General features: G+C 40.7%; 1 protein-coding gene across 2 annotated transcripts in view; it reads left to right on the top strand.

Annotated features, from left to right (window-relative positions):
* Positions 1 to 208: 208 nt before the first annotated feature.
* MELK (maternal embryonic leucine zipper kinase) overlaps positions 209 to 12,548 on the top strand; it is a 41,806-nt gene continuing 29,466 nt past the window's right edge. The window contains exons 1-4 of one of the 2 annotated variants that reach the window (XM_026672844.2): positions 209 to 328; positions 1,810 to 1,894; positions 6,087 to 6,172; positions 7,603 to 7,719. In XM_026672844.2, the coding sequence (XP_026528629.2) occupies positions 1,831 to 1,894; positions 6,087 to 6,172; positions 7,603 to 7,719 (267 nt within the window). In that variant the 5' untranslated portion in view covers positions 209 to 328; positions 1,810 to 1,830. The remainder of the gene's footprint in view (positions 329 to 1,809; positions 1,895 to 6,086; positions 6,173 to 7,602; positions 7,720 to 12,548) is intronic. The other variant, XM_087957414.1, reaches the window with a different exon arrangement.

The raw sequence follows: 12,548 nt of genomic DNA, 5'->3' as shown, positions 1-12,548 counted from the left end.
GTGAAATCGCCGTGAAGAAACCCGACACTTATGAAGCTCAGCAAAAAGAGAACTGGACCGACGGACAGCTCCTCCCATTGGCTATTTGAAGAAACGAAGCCACGCCTCCCAAAAGACCAACGCTACAAACCAACCGCCACACTTCCTACTTCGGCTTCTTCTTTTTTCTTTTTACCTTCCTCCCACGCACCCCTTCTTCGCTAATCCCGCCCTTTCCGCCGAGGATACGGGCCTTTGTTTGGATGGAAGCCGGAAACGGTTTAGTTTTCCGGGAATTTTAAACTTTGGGAGCGTTGGGTTGGATATAGCGGGTGATACCTGGACAACGGTATGTGTGTTTTCTTCCCTTAATATTATTATCCGCCGCCTTTTGCAATATTTATCGCTGGGCGAGGAGGTTGGTTTTGGGTTTTTTTTTAATGCCTTTTATACTCTTTTGGCTTCTTCTACTTTGACTTGTTATAAACTTGTTTTTGCAGCTGTACTGGGGATTCAAAAGTGAGTTAGAAGTGCTCGTTTTTTGATGTTTAAAATAATGTATGGGAAGGTAAAACGAGAGCTACAAATTCTGGATTTCTGCTGGGTTACAGCAAAGAATTAAAGTTGTCTGCATCTCTTTCTTGCCACTTGGTAGTTTTTTTGTATTTTTATGGCATATATATGTGTGTGCGCGTGCGCGCACACATATATTGCATGGGATAAGAATTACAGAAAATATTTATTTTTATTCAATGTATTTCTTTGCTGCCTTTTGAACCCCCAACGTTCCTAAAATGGGCCATTATTTGCTGCAAAATTTAAACAAAAATATGATAGTTTCACTTATCTAAGTATAGTAAATGCCATATACCTTTCTCAGTCAAGTATGGCCTCTTTAAAGGCTTTAAAGTTTCCTGAATAAGACAGAGCAAAAGCTCTGCACTACAAAATGAGACTGATCCACATTTACACCAAATTCTGATATACTGCATACATGCTGAATTCACATAACATATTAAGTTAAAACCAAGGGTTAGTAGATAATAGGCTGTAAAAGTCTGGATAACCACTTGATGCCAGCAAACTATAGCAGTTTACCACAATGACACTAACATGACTAGATGTGGCTCCATCCATTTTCATTGGTTAACTTTACGTACATGTGAGGACCACTAAAATTCCATTTACCTGGGTGAACTGGGCTGCAGCTTATTGTAACTTAAGTGTTTCAAAACTTATCGAATCATGCAAATGTTCCATGACGAATTTACATGAAGAAAGCACATAATATTGACAACTTTCATGGCTTGTTGGTGAACTGGACAAAAGGCAGACAGGCCTCCTGAGTAAATTGCTTCTGTCTATTCCCTAAGTGTAAATCGAGCTAAGGATTCCGAATATGAATTTATTGGAAAAATAATGGTTCCCAATTACTTTATTCTCATATTGCCAATTAATAAGTGGTAGTATGAATATAAAATATTTCTTCATTTCTAATCAATACAGTCAAAAATCCCCTTTGTTCCAAGCATATTTTCCAGCTCTTACCCAGATAAATCTTTACCAGACAAAACTGGAGTCTCAGATGAAGTGCTAAAGTAGACTCCCTGAATTAAATCAAGATAAGTGGTGTATGACCAAGAAGGAGCCTTGATTATCTGTTCTTTGTAACATTACAGAAAACTGCTTTATCTTTGAATTATGTTACTCCTAGGAGCTTTATGAACACAGATTTAAACATTTTGAAATATTTGTTAGTTGCCTGCTGATTATTTTTGGTTTTTGTTAATTCAGCTCATGATTATTTTGTGTTTTGTTGTGTCCTTCTAGAAGACACTTTTCAATTTCAATATGGCTGTAGATGACTATGAGGAACTTCTCAAATACTATGAAATTCATGAAACTATTGGAACAGGTATGCTTCACAATATTTCAGATAGATGTAGGAAATATACCGATCTCAGACTCATGTATGAATTTCAAAGTAGAACTGTTTAAACTTTGCTACTTTATATTCTATTTTTTGATCTGAGTTTCCCAATGAAGGGTATATTCACAATATGCATACATTAAAAACACTACAGGTGATTTTTGCAATGTTTTAGCTTTATTTTCAGATTTATTACAGATTCTAGATATATTAGTTTATAAGCTGGCCCTACATTGTTCCATTAAACAAAGCAACCTAGTGATTATTCCTAAGAAAAACATTCACATTTTAATATTTCTCTAGTAATACTGTCTAGATCTGCAGTCTTAACATTTTTCAATATTTTCATACATTGATTTCTTTATGGACACTGACATTTATAAGAACATTTCAATTTAAAACCCATAGCCAACCCCTGAGTCCCTCATTTCAATTTCATTCCAAATCATCACTTCTATTTTAATTCTCTTCAGTACGCTGGAAACACCTTCTTTAGCTCTGTTCATCCCTAAACATATCCATCAAAATGTTCCTACATTTTCTCTGTCTTTTAAAAAGATTAACCACTCCTTGCTCTCTTTGACTAGTCCTTGCAATATATTTTTCTGTGTACTGATTTGTTATTTATGTAGTTTGACTGCCACCTGTCAGAACCTATGCATTTTGAATACATATCCTCTCAGAGAGATTATACACTTAAGCTCAACATCTTTACAAGAGGGGGTGTATTTGTCATCTAGGTACAGAGATTCCCCAGCCCTCCTTTCGTGAAGATTTTTTTTTTGGGGGGAGGGGATATTTCCTTTAAAACAAGGCAGAAATTACTGGATAGAGGCTGGAAATAAGTGGAGTGCAAACATCCTAGAACAGGGCTTCCAAACATCCTAGAACAGGGCTGTCCAATCTTGGCAACTTTAAGACTTTTCAACTCCCAGAATTGAAGTCCACAAGTCTTAAAGTTGCCAAGGTTGGAGACCACTATCCTAGAACACTAAGCAGGAATCTCAAGAAGAATTTTGGGAAGACTAAGAATATTAAATCTATCTAAAGAGCCTATTATTTCTACAGAAATTGGTTATAAGCCTTATGATGTCTTTATACCTGAGGTTTAGATTTATTTATTTTTTGCATTGTAGACAAAAATTCTTCAATTCACTGCATAAATTAGGAAACTGGGTTTTAATGTCAGCTTTGACTCATACTTCACGTATGTGATCTACTATCTAATCTTAGTTTTTTCTTTAACATCAGTTTGCTGTAATAATAAAGAACCTCATGTCTTTTTAACACGGGAATGGGAAAATATTATTACTTAGTATTAAGGTCTATTCGGGGTATTACAATACAGTAGATCTTAAGTTCAGTTCAGAGTATTATATTATCTGTTGCATTTTCTTTTTTAATTAAAGATTAGTTAATTCTCTAATAATCTGAACAGATCATACTTCAATACTGAATATTTTTAGTTAGTATTTATCTTTTTTTAAAAAAAGTTTTATTTATATTTGTGTAATTGGAGAAGAGAACAAGAGCTCATTAGTCAAATGCATCAGTGTTATGTGGTCAGGAGTTGGCAATATCAAAATTATATCATGTTTTGTTTTTACCATTTTATTGCCAGAAAGACTGCACAAGTAATACAAACCTTATTTTCCCTTTACACACCAGTGGCGGAGCGAGGATATCAGATGAGGTTCCTCTGGAGGATGGCCTATGGTAGTGGAAACTACCACATCACCAATTTAAAACAGTCGGCAGATAGAGCTCATTTAACAAACTTAATTGGAATCGGCAATTTCACCACTAAGCAAACTAGTTGCTAAGTGGGAAATCACTTGCCTTCTAGCTGAAAAGAGACAAGACTACTCAGTGTCACACCTTTAGCCTTTGTTTTCCTCCTAATCATTCCCCTGCCCTTCGGAATGCTCCAGTGCCCGCTTAATGTCTTGTACACACTGAAAACAATGTTTATGGAGCCTGTAGCTGAGAGTCACAGTTACACTATGTAAACAGATTACATTATGCAACAGTACTCTCTTGCAATCATTTCTCCAATCTCTCCACCCTGGAGTGGGGGTGAGAAAACAAGCAAGTGATTTTTGTGTGCAATCTCCTTTGCCTGACCCTTTCCACTGTCAGTATAATAGCATGGCTTGTGATGTGTTGAAGAAAAAGCAGTTTGCTTTCTTGAAAAGAAAGGAAAGATTGCCTGCAAAAATTTATTGCTTTGTCTCTTCCTATCCCCCATCATAGAGCAGACACACTGGAGAGAAAGAGATCTCAAGAGAGTAAGCTGTTTGCTCTTCTACACATTGAAAGCAACGTGATTGCACTGACAGCCTATGGTTGGGAGCCACAGGTGCACTACACAAACAGCTTACAGTACTGTCTTGAAAGCCTTTCTCTAATCTCTCTGCACTGCAGGAGAGCAGAGCAAGTGATTTCTGTAGGCAGTCGCCCCTTTGCCTGACCTTTGGTTGCTGGTGCAATTTCATTGCTTTTGGTGTGTAGAAGAGCAAACGGCTTACACCATTGAAATCCCTTCTCCAATGTTTCTGTTTTGCAAAGGAGGGAGAAAAAGGAAAAAAAACACACTAGTCATGTAAAGGACATTGCATACTGACTGTAATAGACATCATATGACTGAGAGGGCTGCAAAGGTCAGTCACAAGTTGGCAGTAATTTTTTCAGCACCACTGTAAGTTCTACCAGTCACTGAAGAGTGGTTGGTGATCAAAGACTATCGGTAAAGACCCAAACAGCCTCTGGAAGAGGTGGTTTGAGACCTCTAGCCTTCTACCCTTCAGACTCAACTCTTTTGCTATGGTGCATGGTATATTTCTTCCACCATTTTCTGAAACAAGAATTCTCTGAATGTGCATTTTTCCATAGCTTATTTCATTCCTTCAAATGCATTTTCCTAGATTTCCCATTAATGTCACGGTCTTTAATGTCATTCCACAGCATAATTTGTTTTTAAATTTTTCTAACCAGTTTCTGCATTCTCCTTTGTTTTCTATGTTCCTTTCATGATTTTGGAAAACTTATCTTCTAATATGATTTCATACATGATTTGTACTTTTTTCTTCCTGCAATCATTTTGCTTTCACACCCATTTTTTTTTCAAATCTTATGTTTCCATGCCTGTTTTTTTTTTCTTCTGAAAATGCACTTGACATCTCCAAATGTGGACTTTCCCATATCTGAAGCCTCTCATAACCGTCAGTAATTCTCTTTCATCATCAATGTTGCTTTTAGATTTATATTCCTTCCATTGCTGTTTGTATGAATATATTTATGGTTAAATCATGATTTTAAAACAGGCCTTTCCCTAAGGAAACACTTATGAGTGATTTTATCTATTCTTATTACTGAGCAGGATAAATTTTTTTTCTTCTGTGTGGCATTCAATCAGAATGTTGCATAATTTTCTCAAAGCACATCTCTGGTGCTTTCATTATCACTGTTCACTAGACCATAATGTGAACTGTCACCAACTATGGATTCTTACTTTCATGTGCACCCATAACACCTGCATAATCCCAATTCATACTTTATTGATAAACAGTTCAGTCCTTTGATTCATGAATGAAACTTCACCTTCATTTTCCTGCACTTGCAACTCCATCTTAGATGACCAGGCTGCCTTCAAATCTGTTACATCCTCTCCTGAGGGGTTCTTGGTGCTCTTTAAGCTTGGTTGTTTTCTTGCAGACGTTTCATTCCCCAAACTAAGTAATATCCTCTCCTTTTTTCTTAGTTTCACAGAGAACAGAATGTTTCTCTTGACCCCTTTAGTCTTGCATTCCAAATTCCAAGATGCGTTGGCCTTTCTTAAAGAGTTGGATTTTGTGAGAGCATTCTAGGGGCAGCAATAGCATCATAGAGGTTACAGGAATAAAACCCTAAGCATATTGGAGGAAGATCTGCTTTGCTAACAGGGGTGATCTGCAGATTTAAAAGTAAGACATTATTATGAAATAGAGGCTATACTAGACATATAACTGAACAAGTGATCTAAGTAAGGGGTCGTTTGTTAAATAGTCACAAGCTGTCCTTGAGAAGGAGATGTTTTGACCTAACCAATAATTCTAGCTAATAATCACTGTAATCAAGGCAGAATTGAATATAAATGCTAATTGTGAATCATGGTGGGCTTTTCTTTTCCTTACTGTAGGTGGCTTTGCAAAAGTTAAATTGGCTCGTCACTTACTTACTGGTGAACAGGTTGCAATAAAAATAATGGACAAGCTGACTCTGGGGGTGAGTTTTTAAGAAAGGAAATATTAGTTTTATATGTACAAATACTGTTTCTAATCATACAGCTCATTAATTGTTAAGATGGTTTTTGGCCTAAACGATTTGGAACCTTAAGGAATTTGGAATATACTAAAATCTCTTGGGCCACATTTTCCATTAACTGCAACCTAACATTTGGCATTCCGTTAATGATATTTAGACAATAATGCTAGTTGGATGCCTGTTAATGGTAGAATTGTATGTTGGATACAAAAGGCAAACTACTGTAATCCAAAGGTCAAATTGTCCACCTCTAATAGACCAAACATCATAATGAGGTTCAGACCAAGGAATTCTTTCTCTGAAAGGTGAAATACACCAGGATACTTATTCTTATTACCTGGGAAACTGAAGTGGTGTCCCCAGTCTCTTTTCTAAAATGAAGCTCTGCCTTCAGAAACTATTTTCTCTTTTAATGTCATCAAATGAAGTATTTCAGAATATTTAGCTCCTTTTGAAAACACAGCTGGTCCCAGCAAGATAAAGAACATTAAAGGTCACGATATTTGAGGAAGATGAGCTGGCCCAGCAAGCTAAATTATGCCCATGGGTTGGAGAGTTGTGATCCCAGGCATACTTATTGCATCTGATTCTGCTCAGCTGCTTTCATTAGGCTAGATTGCCTTTATTTCAGATCCTGCCTTCCTATTCAATTCAATGTTCTTTTTTTTTAAAAAAAGAAATTCAGCTGTGGCCCAATACATTGTGGTCTTGATAAGGTGCTCTTGTAAGTAATTGTAAGAAACATGGTTTGTCTATTTTGACAGCCAAACCTCATTCTTGGTTTAGACCTTTTGGTCCCTCATGCCAGCATTCATTCTGAACTGGGAAATGAGGATTGATCAAATGAAACATGGACAATGTTTTTCATGGCATGCTGTATTTTTTCCTGAAACTGTGAGAAAATAATTGTTTTCTTCATGTAGCACCTGAAGAATGGTACACACGTTGCTCAGAAAAGCTCCTTTCTCCTTGTCTTGACTTTTACCGTTGTGTTGGATTAGACAAGTATTTTTCAAACCTGACAATTTTAAGATGTGTGGGCTTCTGTCTGGGGAATTCTGGGAATTGAACTTCACACATTTTAAAGTTGTCAAATTTGAAAAACGCTCAGTTAGACAGAAGATAACTAGATGAGACAAATATCACTAAGTGTTTTTTTCTGCAGAGAAATTTTTACTACCATAGAACAAAAAGAAAGCAGTTAAAACAGACCTAAAGCTGGGCAAGAGATTAAAGAACAAAATAGTTCCTGTCCACACAGAAATATTGGAATACCAAAGGCCAAAAAAAAAGTGGGTGGGGGGGGAGAAGAAGTAAGCAAATAAATGCTTTCATCTTATTTATTTTGACATAAAATGACCTGGAGATGGCATGAATCTTCCATTTTTTAGGATGACTTACCTCGTATAAAAACTGAAATTGAAGCAATGAAGAGCTTCAGCCACCAGAATATCTGTCGTCTGTACCATGTAATTGAGACACCAAAGAAGATCTTTATGGTTTTAGAGGTAAGATTTAAAACCTCATACGTTTTTACAATTTACATCACAATTCTGTTATACTGGAGGAATTGCTATGGATTCTTGTGGCTGCCTGGTGTATTTATAAGTTTCTTTAGCGAACACTGGATTTATACATTCATAGCAAATAGGAGGCTGTTGGGCTTCTAGGTGAGGATTAGACATCCCTGCAAACTTTTTTAAAGAGAAAATGACAAGATATTGTGCAACATAAAGAAAAAAAAAATTGAAATTGATTTAGTGTTGCGTTGAGCGACCGGTCTGTTGTTTAGATCTTCAGGTTGATTGCTGAATTCCTCTCAGAAAGGGACCCTCGCAAGGGTGAGATAGAGAGAAGCCCTGCAAGGGCGAAGTTTGGCAAAAGCAGGACCCTATAGCCAGGGTGATTGAGGGACTCTCGCAAGAGTGATTGCAAAGCTAAAAGAAAAAGAACACAAGACGAAGATTTCTTTAGGTGAGACAGCGCATTGCTTTGGGCAGATGGGATTGCCTCATTTGAGCCTAAGACAGATGGAATGTTTAGGCTGGCTAGCTTGCTCTACGCTGTGCTCTTTTATTATGCTGAAAAGAGGGGGTGAGGGGGTTTAAAGAAGTTACAAAGTTTATCTTTTAGACCAGGCTACAAGTGATACAAATAACGAACTTCTTGGCTGTTATTGATTAATAGTTTTCCGGTAAACATGTCTTTACAGAATACACATCTTATCTGACACACTTTTGAATATACATCCTTTCACAGGCTTTTGTGAAATATGTCTGACACAGACCTCTGTGTTAATCTTATCAATTTAGCTTCTTCCTGTCAGTTATTTTCCTGTCAGTTTAGTGAACTTTGCTCTGAGAGGTATACGTGCTTAAGCAGGATTTCTTTTATGGAAAAATATTGAGACAGAATCGCCACAATTCCTCCTTTTCTTTATTTTTTTGTGCTCATGATTCTAGGTAGAGTCCTTTCTCCTCCCGAGTAGTCCCACAAGGTGACAACAAACCCTTCAGTTTGTTGGTGCCTTGCAGATCTAACTCATACGAGGAAAAGTCCTCATCCCCCAAATCATGACTTGGCAGAGTTAACAAAACTTCTTTGGGAGTAAAGGAGTTATTAGTGTCTATTTCTTCCTCTGACTCTTGGTCAGAGTACCATTCCAGCAAAGGTTTTTTGACAAGGTCTTTTGATTCAATTATAGATGTGAGAAAGCTAACTTCATTGTCAAGTGTTTTCAAACTATCAGTTTTAGATGAATCATTAAGTGTAATTGCTAACAATGTGTAAGAAGAATTGACCTGAATATTGTGTTTTTGTAGAAAGGTTGATTTCAAATTAGGATTGGGACCAACATCATAATGAGACATTGATATTGAAAGATGAATTGTAAAAATATTCCCTTCATCTCCTTGACCATCCCACTGACGCCTCCCCAAGTGAACCCAACCATCCATTGTTTTCTTGCAAGTGTCTTTCCTTTTGCAGTAAAAGTGATTCTGAGTGGATTTATTCTCTGTCCACAACAAGGCCATTGAGAGCAGGGAAGATGTGCTTGAGCACGAGTAATATGAATATAGTCATTTTTGGTAGGTGCTTCCCACCAGATATGACCTGTGGATACACAACTCCATTTTTTACAATATCTGTCAACTACCCCACCGCAGGCAGAACGAGAAGTACCAGTACTATGAGCAGGACAAAAATATAATCTAAAGTTGTCAGCAGGTGCTGGAGAACAGGAGCCTTGCTTGTCCCATGTATCAGCTTGTAGTTTTTTGTCTGCAAATTTTTCTACTCCTGTTCCCATTTCAGCAAAATCCATGAAAAGCTGAGGAAACCATGGCCATCTAGTATAATTAGTGGTGGTGTTTAAAATTTTTCCTTGAAAATCAAGGATAGTCCAGGTGTAAGTTTGAGGTTGATGTTCATTTGTAGAAGATGATTGCATGCTTCGAGGAATGCGATGATAGCCAAATCTTGGAACAGCATGAGATGCAGACTGCTTAGAGATGGAGTTGTCAGCGATGAAGGCAGGATACCCAAGATGGCGAGCTCGAATGAGAGCTGTAGTTTTGCGATGGATGTCATCGGGGATGAGGTAGCGTCTTCGCATCGACAGGTGGTTTGTAGTGATCAGGAACCCAGGAAGATGAATGATGCAATATGCATTTGGTGACATCACAGGGTGGAAAGCAGCAACGAAGATGCCAGCGTAGTTTATCTCCAGGAAAAGTTTTCTCAGAATTAGCTTGAGATGGCAATGTAAGTAAAACCGAAGATAGTGGAGTAGATGCCACTGAAGAAGTTGAAAGCAATAGAACAGTGTGATTGAAATAAGTGTGATTGTGAAAAATCCTAAGCAAGAATAAGAACCTATCGTAAGTGGAGTAACATGTATACCGTATTTGCCGGCGTATAAGACGACTGGGCGTATAAGACGACCCCCAACATTTCCGCTCAAAATATAGAGTTTGTTATATACTTGCCGTATAAGACGACCCCCACTTGGAGGCGGTGCCAGCGGAGTCCGGCCTCTTAGGAAGTACTTTTGTTGCATGCCCAGATATGGTGCTGCCTGCGTTGGTGGGGAACTTCATATCGGAGACCTTCCACCGTTGCTTTCCCTTCTCCCTTGCTGCGCCCGTCTTCCCTTTGCTGAAGGTAAAGCGAATTATTTTACAAAGCCTCCCCTGCCCGAGGGCAGCCCAATAGCGATGGGGAAGCTAATTTCCCGGTGCCTCTTCCGTTCCTCCCGACCTCCCTACACTGCGCGCCTCTGACCGCGCCGGTCCCTTCAGCCCAGCGACCTTTTCCACCTCAAAGAAAGGCCAAGCGGGAGCCGCTTGCGCGAAACAGCCACCACCCTTAGCCCGACGCAGGGAGAACAGGCGAGGTTAGCGCCCGCCAGCCCGTCCTTCCTGCCTTTGAGGCACCTGCACGGAGCGCCTCCGCGGCTCGGTTTCCCCTACCCGGCGGGTCCTCCTTTCGTGCGGAGGGCTGCGGGGAAGCGCTCGCCCGAGAGATCTCTCCTCTCTCCCCGCAAGGTCAACATCTGCGCTGCAGAGGAGAGGGCTGCAGCGGTTCCTCCTGCTTGCTGAGTGGTGGGGAAGCGCGCCCGCCCGTGCGAGATTGTAACGAGGGGCAGGAGGAGGCACGCACACACCGCGGCTCACTTTCCCAGCTCTGCCCAACCCTTATGGCTCTGGCGCGGCCCTGGCAGGATGAGCGGAGGGTCCAGCGGGAGGTGCTCGCTGCCCGCCAGGGCCGTGCCAGAGCCATAAGGGTTGGGCAGAGCTGGGAAAGTGAGCCGCGGGTGTGTGCGTGCCTCCTCCTGCCCCTGGTGCCAAATCTCGCACGGGCGGGCCGCGGCTTCCCCACCACTCAGCAAGCAGGAGGAACCGGCTGCAGCCCTCTCCTCTGCAGCGCAGATGTTGACCTTGCGGGGAGAGAGAGGAGAGATCCTCTCGGGCGAGCGCCTTCCCCCGCAGCCCTCCGCACGAAAGGAGGACCCGCCGGTAGGGGAAACTGAGCGCGGAGGCGCTCCGTGCAGGTGCCTCCAAAGGCAGGAAGGACGGGCTGGCGGGCGCTAACCTCGCCCGTTCTCCCGCGTCGGGCTAAGGATGGTGGCTGTTTCCGCTGGAGCAGCTCCCGCCTGGCCTTTCTTTGAGGTGGAAAAGGTCGCTGGGCTGAAGGGACCGGCGCGTCAGAGGCGCGCAGTGTAGGGAGGTCGGGAGGAACGGAAGAGGCCCCAGGAAATTAGCTTCCCACGTTATTGGGCTGCCCTCTCGGGCAGGGGAGGCTTTGTAAAATAATTCGCTTACCTTTGAAAGCAAAGGGAAGACGGGAGCGTCTGAAGCCAAGTGTCTCCTCAGGGCTTCGGTTGCAGGGAGGAGCCCTGACTGGCCACACGTGACGACCCGGCGTATAAGACGCCCCCCCAGTTGGAGGCATGTTTTTAGGGCAAAAAGTCGTCTTATACGCCGGCAAATACGGTAGTTAAAAATATTAAACAAGGAGAATAGTAATAGTAAATAGTTATGTCAGAAGTAGGAGAAAGAAAACTACCATTGTGTTGAAAAACATAATTACATGCAGAAAGAAGATTATCTTTAAAAATAAAAGTAACAGTATCAGTAAGGAAAGCAAAAATAGCATCAGGAGATGCCTTAAATTGAGAAAAGACAGGAAGTATTGATATCAGAAGAAAGATTAGGGTTAGAGTCAGGTTTGCCATGGTAAGGTCTGACACAGCGAGCAGGAACCCAAAGCACTCGATCAGGAAGTTGAACAGCTGCGTAACCTTTTCCCAGGTGATGAGCTGTGCAGGACCTTTCCACGCAGGATCTGGAAGCTGTCTGAAATAAACAAGAGGACGGGAAGAGGGAACTACTGGCTTGGTGAAGTGGCGAGAAGCCGCTGTGGAGGGAGGAGAGCCAGTAAGATTGAGAAAGTTAAGAGTGTACAGACAAACATTTAAGATATTTTGCAACGTTGGGAGGTTTTAAGAGTAAGAGATAAAGGAGAAATAGACATTTTAATAGAAAAACTATGGTATCTGAATAAAAGCCTGAAATTGAGAAAGTAAATCACGTCCCCATAGATTGCAATGTAGAGGAAGGATATAGGTTTAAGATAAGCAGTTAAAGTTGAATGCTCAGTAGAAGCAGAGAGCCAATGAGAGCTGACCTTAGCAGCTTGAGCTCCACCTACACCCTGCACTGAAGAAGCTTCTGTGAGAGACCAAGAAGAGGGCCATTCAGAAGAACGAATAACAGAAACATCTGCACCGGTGTCAATCAGACCTTCAAAAATTCGACCATTGAGTGTAACAGAA

The sequence above is a fragment of the Notechis scutatus genome, chromosome 2 (assembly GCF_049901735.1).
Source record: "Notechis scutatus isolate UNSWTSFEM ecotype Mainland chromosome 2, rNotScu1.2, whole genome shotgun sequence".
NCBI lineage: Eukaryota > Metazoa > Chordata > Lepidosauria > Squamata > Elapidae > Notechis > Notechis scutatus.
The sequence above is the reverse complement of the archived record's forward strand: the minus strand, read 5'-3'. Positions and strand labels throughout refer to the sequence as shown.